This window comes from Bos mutus, chromosome 4 (assembly GCF_027580195.1).
Source record: "Bos mutus isolate GX-2022 chromosome 4, NWIPB_WYAK_1.1, whole genome shotgun sequence".
Taxonomy (NCBI): Eukaryota; Metazoa; Chordata; class Mammalia; order Artiodactyla; family Bovidae; genus Bos; species Bos mutus.
The window spans coordinates 72,794,233-72,805,436 of record NC_091620.1 but is presented as its reverse complement, the minus strand read 5'-3'; the positions used below and the strand labels follow the sequence as shown (position 1 = coordinate 72,805,436).

Sequence of the window (11,204 nt, the reverse complement as noted above, 5' to 3'; positions counted from 1 at the left end):
TTCAACTAAAATCACTGAGCTGGCTATAGTGTTTTGCATAACCAGTGATTCTCATTGAGCTTATATGCATTCATCATCATCAAGCCACCAAGAATATGCTAAAAACCAAAGTATACCTAATACCCTTGTATATTTCTAGAACAATTGCTTTTACATTTGTAAACTAGTAGGCTATTTTATAAGTGACAGATCCTAACAAAAGTAATAATAATCTAGACTGTTTTCTAACATGGGCCAAAACTGTATTAGACAAACTATTCAAGTGTGCTATAACCCTGATAAAAATTCTTACAGACTTAGGGAAGACATACATGTATTCCGTGGTTCTCGTGAGAATGGTTCCTGTGCACGTCATGGATGGCATCACTGGTCTACAGCCACTATCTTTCACAGAACCTACAAGGTAACCTGCAGCCTCATTAGAAAAATTTAGCATTCATATCACATAAATGAATGCTATCTTCCACCTCACAGCAATACGATCTAATGCTGACTCCGAAGAGAATTGCGTGTCTCATTCCTTCACAGTGAATAGTTTAAAAAAATAAAACTGACAATGCTCAAAATGTAATCAGCATGTTTTTGATGAAATATGAATGGAAAAGGTTCACAGAGATTCTAGGTACTGAATCTATAGTACAGCATGTTTTCTAGACCCTCGTCATACCCCTTACAAACAATGAATGTTTTCCTCATATTAAGCCTTGATGCATGTTCTACATTTCTTTCAACAGGAATGCTGATATTTCCTTTAATTCTGGTTATACTACATTAAAAGGATAGCAAATGTTTGTTTCTATCACTTCAAATACAGGCCAATGACCAAGGCAATGTCTGGGAAAAAAAAACCAAAACACTTTAATTTTTAAGACAACTGCAAGCACCTCAAACAATGGATTATTGTTACAACACTTGTTATCTTTTCACAATCTAGTTATTGCAAAGGCATATGGATAAATGTTAATGGACAAAGTCAAGAAAAACGAGGCACCTTGAGGAATGTAAAATTTAAAAAAAAAAACAACATTCAATCCACTGATTTCTAAAAGAGGCTAAATGTACCTCTATATATTACATTCTAAAATTGTATTGCCTACTATGGTTTGTGTCCTGGATTCTACAATTTTAAGGAAATGCTTAAACAAAATTGTGTGCAACCTGCAAAGGGAAAATCATTTTCTCAACTTCAATGCGTGGAAAGACAATGAAAACGCTAGTAAAATTTGTTGTAGCCACACACAGAACTGTCTCTGGAATGAATGCAGTCCCTGTTTTCTCTGAGATGTTAGTATTCTTTCTTCCCATTGCACTGCAAGTTGTATATACCATACCTTGATTCTAGACAGACATGAATAAGCTTTTCCAAAAAATATACGTGTATTTTTTCATCCCACACACTGAACATGTTTCTCATGTCCAATTTAATCTATGTAGAGTTTACCTTACAGTGCCTGGAGGAAGCAACAGCACGTGGTACTGGGCCACCACATTTTTAAAGGGAAATTGCTCTTTTTCCTTAAAAGTACTTTTAATTAAAAATATGCAAAAATACGAATGGGACCACTAAACTATGATGTGTATTTCAGAACGAGAAGCATGTCCTTTCTTTAAAGTGCCATACAGGGAATGACATAACCTAGAGCCAGTTGTTTAAAATCCAATGCAAAAGGACTGTCATGGAATGAAAAGTTTACACAACTCCTTGGAGCAGTTAAAAGTTCATTACATGCAACTTAGGCTACAAAGCACTCAAGACTGGGTAGCTTTTCTGAAATTTGAGTCCCCATCCCATATTTAATGTAAATTAACATTTACAGGGTGCATTTACATACACTATAGTACAGGAATGATGTCCCTTTGCCAGAAGATCAAATTGTACATTTCCTTGCTATTTCTTGGTTCCAACTTGATAATTTCTTAAGATTGTAAATTATATAGTACTCAGCTAAAATATTTCTTCATAAATAGTTACAAAACCTGCCAAAACACAAGGAGGAAAGTATTTTTCGTTCAAAAAAAAATGACATTTGAATGTCACACAACACAAGAAACAATGCTTAGAGACATGTTATTGTTTTCAGAAGAAAAGTGGGTCAGTAAACTACTAAGCTGAAGACAAGACTGCCCTTCCCCAGGATCACAGTGCACAAGAAGCGAAACGTCAAATGACAGTACCTCAAAGCAAAACAAAGGTCTGAGGATGAAGCCAGCTCACTTGTAATCCTGTTAAGAATGAGAGTCCCCCTTTAGGGCCAATGCACTGGACAACATGTGCCAGATCAGAATGGGTGAGTGCAGAATCTGCTAAGAATTCAACCAAGGATGCCGAAGGCATTCGCCTGCTGAAGCTCGTTTTTCTGGAACCATTTCTAGCATCGGGATCAGGAAATCTGTAAACTGTGCAGCATCTTCATGGGGCCAGCCATACTTCTCCACAAGTACATCAAAGAGGCTCCAGGGCTTCAGTTTGGTGATGTGCCGCAGCTCTCCTACAGGGAAGAACAGGCAACGTCAAGAAAGCTTCTCAAGTGCATTTCCCATTGTTGGTCCAGCTGAGTTCTTTACAATAAAGCAGATACTTACCTTTGCAACACTACACAACAAGGGCCAGCTTCCCCACTGAGGAAGCTCGGTGAATGTAAACGGGTTCATTTAAAGGGAAAATTCATCTGTATCAGTTCCAGGTTTCTTTAAATAAGCGGAGCACGCTGAGGACACTCAGAGTATTTTCATTTGCTAAGATGGATCCAGGTACTCTTCAACTTGGGACTCTTTGCAATTTGCTTATTTGCTTAGAAAAAGCTTTAAGATACATGCTATTTTAAACTCCTTAAAATAGACTTTTTTTCCTGCAGGTTACCATGAAAAGAAAGGGGAATCTTTTTATCTGGAAGAGTGCTAATGAAGAGAACTTTGGGTGATGTATCAATACTTTATCTCTACTGTCCAATATGGTCGCTGCCAGCTCAACACAGCTACTGAGCACTCAGGATGGAGCTGGTGACTAAGGAACAGAAGTTTAATATTTAGTTTATATAGCTACAAGTAGCCACTGGCTACTGTTACTGGACAGCACAACTCTAGAGTCCACCCAAATCAAAATCCCACTGATCTCCACAAATCTGTTCTAAAATCTATCAGACATCAATTTATAAAAAGCCTTAAGTTATTCTTTTCAAAATTTTCTAACTGCAGTATGAAAAGTGCCAGTCATGAACAGCCCTCTTCATGTCAGAGTGACTGACATGCTAGTAAATGGTCTGAGAACTGTAATAGCCTTTTTCATAATAGGAAAAAAAGTCATTTTAAGTCAAAAGGACAGGATGACTGTCATGAAGAATAACTCATTTTCCCTGTTGGAAATGTTCACAGGAGGTCCCACAGGACCTGCACACCGCGAGGCCACCTCCATGCCCTGGGGCCCAGGCTGCTGACAGGCACCTCACACACGGGCTGGGCCAGTTCCTCTCTCCGGGGATGCCCGCTGTGGCCTGAACAGAGCAGGGGGGCTAGCACACAAATCACGCCCAGAGGGTCAGTCCTGCGCTCACAAAGGTCTTCTCAGGAGGCCTGGTGTGTGACTCAGAGTAGATGCACACCCCTCCTCTTTCTTTAATCATAGATAAGGTAAAAGAATATCCCAAAAGACAGTATCACAATGTAAAATAACAAAAGGAAAAACCACTTGTAATTACCCCACGATGACTTCCTTTTGGCCTAGATGCTTTCAACCTACATTCTTATGAACTGGTCTGTCTACGGGGTTGTCATGATGTGCACACAGTTCTGAACAAAGAAATCACAAGACTATATCTCTGGGAAAGGGAGAGGGTGTAAGTAAGTTCCTGACTCCCACGTGAGGACAGGGCTCATAGCCAAGCATGGAGACCAAGAGGCAGCTGTCTGCCATCTGAGAGGAGCAAGTGTTTCCTCTCCTGGCAACAGACAGTCTCCACGAGAATAAGTGGGAGCAACCAATGAATGTTCACCCCTTTACCCAGAAACTCCTGTTGTAGGAATCCTACCTAAGGAAATAAACCCTGGCCCCCAAATATGCTCACTGCAAAATTATATTATATACTCACAAAATTCTAAGTATTCAGTCATCAGAGAATTGTGGCCAAAAACACAGCCAGACCCAGTACATATACTTGGTGAATATTATTTAATATTACTCAATAACATGGTGGAAACTGTATGGACACATGTTAAGTAGTAACAAAAGTCAAAACTACATTCTAGGGACTTCCCTGGCGGTTCGGTGGTTAAGACTCCACATTCCCAGTGCAGAGGGCATGGGTTCAAACCCTGATCAGGGAACTAAGTTCTGTATGTTGCCTGGCATGGCCAAAAAAACCAAAACTATGTTCTACAAATGATCCCAAAAGTAATTTTCAAAGAGCCATAAAGATGGAAAGCAGGCGCCCCCAGACATCAGCTTTGTTTAAGGTTGTTTCTTCCTCTTTCCGCATCCTCTCTAACGCAGCTCCCCTGATTCTGTAGTGACTGCTGATGTCACCGGGACAACGTTAGCACAAACTACGGAAGCACACACGCAACGTGGCAAAACCCACCCACAGGGGACACTATTCTGTGCCGAGTGGGGTAAGCGCTCTCCAGGTTTGCCAATAAGAGCAACTGCTGAGCACGAGCTGCTCAGAACTGGGAATCTACTCCGGAGGATGCTGTTCTCAGACTAAGCTCCATGAACAGGCATCCAAGTACATACAATCTTCCATGAAAGGAGAGCTGCTTCATCACGAGATGCCTTAAAATCTGCATAGTAACAGGAAAACCACACAAGGCAGGAAAGCTATACTATCAACTGATAAAGATGGTTCCAAAAGAAATCCTAGAATATCTGACACACTTCTGACCAGGTAAACCCATACAGAAAACTGTATGTACAAAGATACTGAATACATAACAATATTGCAATAATAAAACAGTGTGTTGCCTCTAAAATGAACAAATATGTGGATTAGAAGGTAGGTGGGAAAATGCTACAATGCCAAGAAACACAGGTAATGTACTCACCTCACCCTGTCATATGTACAACTTATGTTCAACTGCATAAGCAGCAGCAGCACTATCTTATACACAGTTGACAGAAGTTACTTAAAAACAAACCCTAAGCGCCCAAACTCACACAAATTCACACATGCAGTGGCCTTCCTGGTGGCTCAGGGGTAAAGAATCCACCTGCAATTCAGGAGACCCAGGAGACATGGGTTCAATCCCAGGGTCAGGAAGATCCCCTGGAGAAGGATATGGCAACCCACTCCAGGATTCTTGTCTGGAAAATCCCACAGACAGAGGAGGATGATGGGCTGCAGCCCACAGGATCACAAAGTCGAACACGACTGAGCACACACATTCCTAGAACTGCCAAGAAAAGGCTCCTTTGATAAGGGAGGGCCTCAAGTCCACTCATCAGCTCCAGTCTGACCCATAACACTCAAGAAACACAGCCACCCCCATTCCCATCACGTATAATACAAAACAAAAATAAAACTATCAGATAATAAAACATTTTTAAAATATTTTTTTACTATCTGTCCTACTGTACAAATAGCTTTTACACCTTGGCAATTTTTCCCCCTAGGAAAATATATCAAGATATGTTTTGTTGAAACAAATTGTGCCAATACCAAAACACTTGACTGTGACAGTCTTTACTTCTTAAACCGTTTCCAACCCTTTCTTGCTTAAAGAATGCCGAGTAACACGTACCTGTCCCTCGGCATCGAGCTCTCAGACACATGCAGGCCACCTGGGTGCCAGCAAGGCAGCGCTGCCTCTCAGGCTTCCTGACCTGCTCTGTGGGCAGAGCCTCCCGACACGTACACACCAGGAGACTGCCGGCAGCAGGCCTGAGGAGGGGTCCTCCCTCGGAGTAAAGGTTCGGGTCGGCCACTCCGCATGCCAGCCCCTGGCTATGAGCTCTTGCTAAGGAAAAATATTAAGCACTTCTGTTCCTCTTCTCTGGAGTATTATTTTAGGTGACTTATGAAGGAAAATATATTATTTTGCCTATGAGGTTATAACATTCCAGAATTAAACACACAAGCATGTGAGGTTTTACACCACACACAGGGGACTATAAAACAAAATCCTGGTACTGTATTACTGGTAACTAAAAAAGAAACCATGATATAAAATAAATTAGGACAAATTTCAGTAGCATACACAGAGAAAGGAAACCTATCAGTAGATACAGGTACTAAGGAAGACAAAAAACTTAAAAATTCTGAATAATTTCCTACAAAGTACATGTAAGAAAAAAAAAAAAAAAAGTACATGTAAGTAAATATTTGAGGTCAAATTCTAAATGAACCCTACCTCCCACACAAATAAAAATTAACTCAAATGGATCCTAGACCTAAGCAGAAGAGCTAGAGCCATATGTTTTTAGAAGAAAACAGAAAAATAAAATTTTCATGACCTTGAAGTAGATAAGGGTTTCTTAGATATTAGATTAAAATATCAAAAGCACAAGTAACAAAATTAAGAAACAGAAAACTGATACTCAAGTATCACATGCACATTCAAGAGAAATGAAAAATTATATCTACACAAAAACTTGTACATTAATGTTCACAGCAGCATTATTAATAGCCAAAAGGTGGGAACAACCCAAATGTCCATCAACTGGTGAACAGGAAAATCCGATGTGGTCTGCTGCTGCTGAGTCACTTCAGTCGTGTTCGACTCTGTGCGACCCCATAGACGGCAGCCCACCAGGCTCCCCCGTCCCTGGGATTCTCCAGGCAAGAACACTGGAGTGGGTTGCCATTCCCTTCTCCAATGCATGAAAGTGAAAAGTGAAAGTGAAGTCGCTCAGTCGTGTCCGACTCTTAGCGACCCCATGGACTGCAGCCTACCAGGCTCCTCCGTCCATGGGATTTTCCAGGCAAGAGTACTGGAGTGGGATGCCATTGCCTTCTCTGCCGATGTGGTCTAGTTACACAAAAAAAAGGATGGAGCACTGATTAATGTTACCCATGGATGGACTTGGAAAGCATGAGAGTAAATGAAAGGAGCCATTACAAATATCAACATACTTTATGATTCCAACTATATGAAAAAATCCAGAATAGGCAAATTCATAGACAGAAAGGAGACCAGGACTGCCAGCGGCTGATGGTGGGGGGAGGGAGGGGGAGTGCTAACAGGCCCAGGGTTTCTTTTTGCGGTAATGAAAACGTTCTAAAATTAGACAACAGTAACATTTGTGTAACTGTGTGAAAATACTAAAAATTACTGAAATGCACACTTTGAAAGGGTGAATTGTATGGTATGTAGATTACACCTCAATAAAACTGATACTGAAAAACTGGCACAAAGCTTACCAAAAAATTAAAAAAGAATTCCAAGGCTGTTTAAGGATGCAGTAAAAACAACTCACTACTGAAGAGCTCAGAATAAATGACAGGAATCAATGGGATGAGCTATGACAGAATTTACCTGAACATGCTGTAGCAACTTCATTGCCATTTTTTTTTTAAACCACATGCTCAAATTGAAGTAGTTAAACAGTGACTGAAACCTAGTCTCGGCCGTGGCTGGCTATCTTCCTCGCGCCCTTGCTATGTGCTGCATCATACAGATGGCCTCTGACATCCTCACACCGACTCCTGCCGCAACTCTCGCAGTGGGGTTCTGTCACACAGCCTCCCTGCGGGGACCTGTGGGATGACAGGCATCACCAGGACTGGCCCAGCGCAGGGACCGTTCCCACCCTGCTTCCAGCTCACAAAGGCCACCTACAGCAAAGACCAGGACTCCAGTGAAGACTTCAAATGCACCCACTGTAGACAGAACCCCACTTCCTCTGGCAGCCCCAGCCCCTGCTCACACGGAGCTCAGGTCCTGAGAGAGTTTATCACAGAGAGGAAAAACCAGACTTCTTATAACACAGAATTAATGCTCCCGATAAAATCAGAGTTAAAGCAGTTTATGTTTCAAAGGCTTTAAGACTCACAAGTATGAAGACACTTTATTCTGGTTATTTGCAGAATCAAGTGCCCACTGAGCTCAGCCGAGCCAACACGCGCCTGCAGGCCCATCTCAGCATCTGGCACCCGCAGGACAGAGCGGGGCCTCGACTGATGCCTCGTCCTTCCTCCCCAGTGTTGCCAGGCCGGGCGGCCCTCAAGTTTACAAACCACTGTAAGCCTACCTGGGCTACCTCCTGTCTTCACTGCGTATGCCTCATGGAAATGCTATGATCAATAAGGTTTTAAACTTGAAACCAAGCAGATCACATGGGGCAGCGCCCAGCCAGTGCAGGCCAAACAGCATACAGGAGCTTTTCTCTTCACAGAAATAAGAGAATGTGATGATTTTTAGGTAATTCTGGAGGTAAGTTAAAAATCAACCTAAAAAGTTTCATCTGAACATTAAAAATCAAGAATAGTACCTCTACTAAAACCCAGCTCCTGAGAATTTCCTAGCAGTCCAGTGGTTGGTACCCCACACTCTCACTGCCGGGGCCCAGCCTCTACCCCTGGTCATGGAACTAAGATCCCACAAGCGGAGAGATGCAGCCAGAGGAAAAAACAAAAAAAGACTGAAAACCGAGCTCCTGAGTTTCACCCTCTCCTGCACTTTTCTCCTCCTCCTACTGGACATCACTTACCCTGAGGTTGCCTGCAAATGTAGTCCTTTGACTACACATGAGTTTCTTGCATGCTCTGAAATTTCCCACTGTACCTACGAGGTCTCTGGTCTGACACATACTATCAGTCACATATATTACAACACACTCAACATCCTCATCTAGAATCAAGCAGCTTTTTCTTTTTAAAGATAACCATCTCCTCTGATATTTCCATCCTCAATACAGCAACTTTTACTAAAATGATGGCGCCACCTGTTTGGCAGAACAACGAGGTGTGCTCCTGACTGGACTGTTTTTCTCGCCACCACTTTCCTAGGTCCGTGTCTTAGTCCATTTGCTGCTTACAGCAACAAACTGACTTCTCACCGTCCTCGAGGCAGGCGCCAGTGTGGGCGGGTGAGGGCCCTCTTCCAGGGCAGAGACTGTGTCCTCTGGTGGCGGAGGGGCCAGCGAGCTCTCCAGGTGTCTCCATAAGGTGCTACACCACTCATAACTTGATGCGTCTTCTAACAGCCCTGCTCCTAACACTGTCACCTTTAGGGGTCAGGCACAGGTTTGGAGGAACCCATACTGACACCCAGACCAATGCAAGCCAGCAGGGGGACAAGATCCACCGAGGCGCTCACTTCTGCTGGGCCACACCTTGACACACAGACCAAGATGGCTTTTCTTATATATCTTTGAGGCTAGTCCCACACTCAAAGACCGGAAGATTAAATCCTAATATGGTGAGAACAGTAATCACATTTCTGACCAAAAAAATGCACCTCAATTTCAAAATGCCTGACCAAGAAACAATTCAAACTATTAGCAGTTATTTTATCCTGAATTTTAAGCAAGATGATGCCACTTAGCTGCACCTCAGTTTTAGCCGTAAGGCACACAGCCCACTCCTCCTCCCCAGCGTCGGGTGGGGGTGAGATGTGCTTCCCGCCCAGGAGGACGGGGAGGACAGAGAGCGGGAGGCGCTGCTCAGCCCTCTCGAGCCCCCTGCTTTCCAAAGAGGCGTAAGCAAAGGAATGGCAGTTTTCAATTTCACCTTTCTCTACCAGTTCTGGCACAAAAGTACTTGAGAAGAAATTTTAAATGGATCCATTTAAGATCCCATTATTTCTAGAACATATATACACTGCCCTTACTGGTGGAGGCATGCCAGCACACATTTTAACTACAGCCAAGGGACACGGTGAAATCAACTTCATGACAGACTCTCACTCATCATCATACTATTCCCATGAGTTCTGTGAAAGCCCCAAATCCCTCATGAGTTTCAGAGTTACTACAAATCAATAATAATCAGGAAAGAATGTAAGTCCCCATTGCCATTCATTATAGGGGATTTCCTACCTAATCATTCAAAGGAAGGAGAAAAGACTCTAGTTGCCAGAGTAACACAAGTCAGCTCCGGGTCAGTCTACCTCTACCGAGGACGCCAGATGCCCTTCAACTATGCAGGCCACCTTCAAACATGCTCTTCAAACAAGAGCCCAGCCACACAATCTCCACAACACACACACATGACAATGTAATGATGGAGCGGCAAGGTCCACACGAGCACTTTATACTCCCCTCTGGGTGCGGGCAGTGCTCCCACTGTCCGAGGAGTAAGGGCACTACGGGAAGGCCGGTGTGAAAGCCAGGACCCTGGACAGAGCGCTCTGAGCCGGACTCAACCACGGGGCACATCAGGACCCCAGGGTCACTTACCAACACCTGTTGAAGGAGCCCCACAGGTGTGGTGAGGAGAGGGCTCCAGGCCCACCACTGGCTCTGTTGGGACTTGGCAGCTTTCACCCGCCTGTGCCTGGAGCTCAGATCAGAGGCAAAGCCCCAGAGGAGCAAGGGTCTCCAAGCAGGGTCTCCATGAGCAAACCTGTACACAGGCTGTGGGCAGAGGCACCTTCAAATCATTTGCCTCACTTCATTTTCTCACCACTCAAGGCCCCGCCCTTTGTCCCTCTTCAGCTTCTTCCCTACCACGCACAGTGCTGGTCCCTTGTCGCTACAGAGCCAAGCACAGCAGCAGCACAACGAAAGGAAAAGCCCCTGTGCACCTTGCTGGCTGCTGGTCGTCAGCACAGCTGATGCCTGGGGCGGGGATGAGAGCCCTCCAGGGCCTTCCCCTGCCCCCTCTGGGGCGCCCGCAGGCCCACACTGCACAGCACATCAGGCTGCTGCTCTGGCCGCCCTCCCCTCACACCCACACCTGACGTGGGGGAAGGCTGTGGCTGGGGCAGGTCATCTCCCAGCCAAGTCCCCATGTGGCTCAGGCCAGCTACAGGCTCTGAAAATGTTCCAAAATGTGGAAGGAGTCTACCTTGATTAAAATAAACACAATTCCCCAAGTCATGCCATCCCAGGCCAAAATAATCCAGAGCTTTCCTTTGCTTCAACTATGTTCAAATAACATTTTCTGGAAATCTCCTAGGAAACTGTCCACTCTCAGCAATACTGCTGTCCAGAAATTCACAATGTACACAGTGTCTTCCTGTTTATAATAATAAAGGCATCAGCTCTCAGCATACCCCGGGTTGCAGACACCCTCTCACACCTCCTTGGAGGGAGGGCACACCCCCAGAAG

The 11,204-nt window shown here is 44.1% G+C and overlaps 1 protein-coding gene across 8 annotated transcripts in view; it reads right to left on the bottom strand.

Moving 5' to 3' along the window:
• Window positions 1–833: 833 nt before the first annotated feature.
• Window positions 834–11,204, bottom strand: part of SRPK2 (SRSF protein kinase 2) — a 239,373-nt gene continuing 229,002 nt past the window's right edge. For all 8 annotated transcript variants that reach the window (XM_070369649.1, XM_070369652.1, XM_070369653.1 and 5 more), the window contains one exon: window positions 834–2,489. In XM_070369649.1, the coding sequence (XP_070225750.1) occupies window positions 2,305–2,489 (185 nt within the window). In that variant the 3' untranslated portion in view covers window positions 834–2,304. The remainder of the gene's footprint in view (window positions 2,490–11,204) is intronic.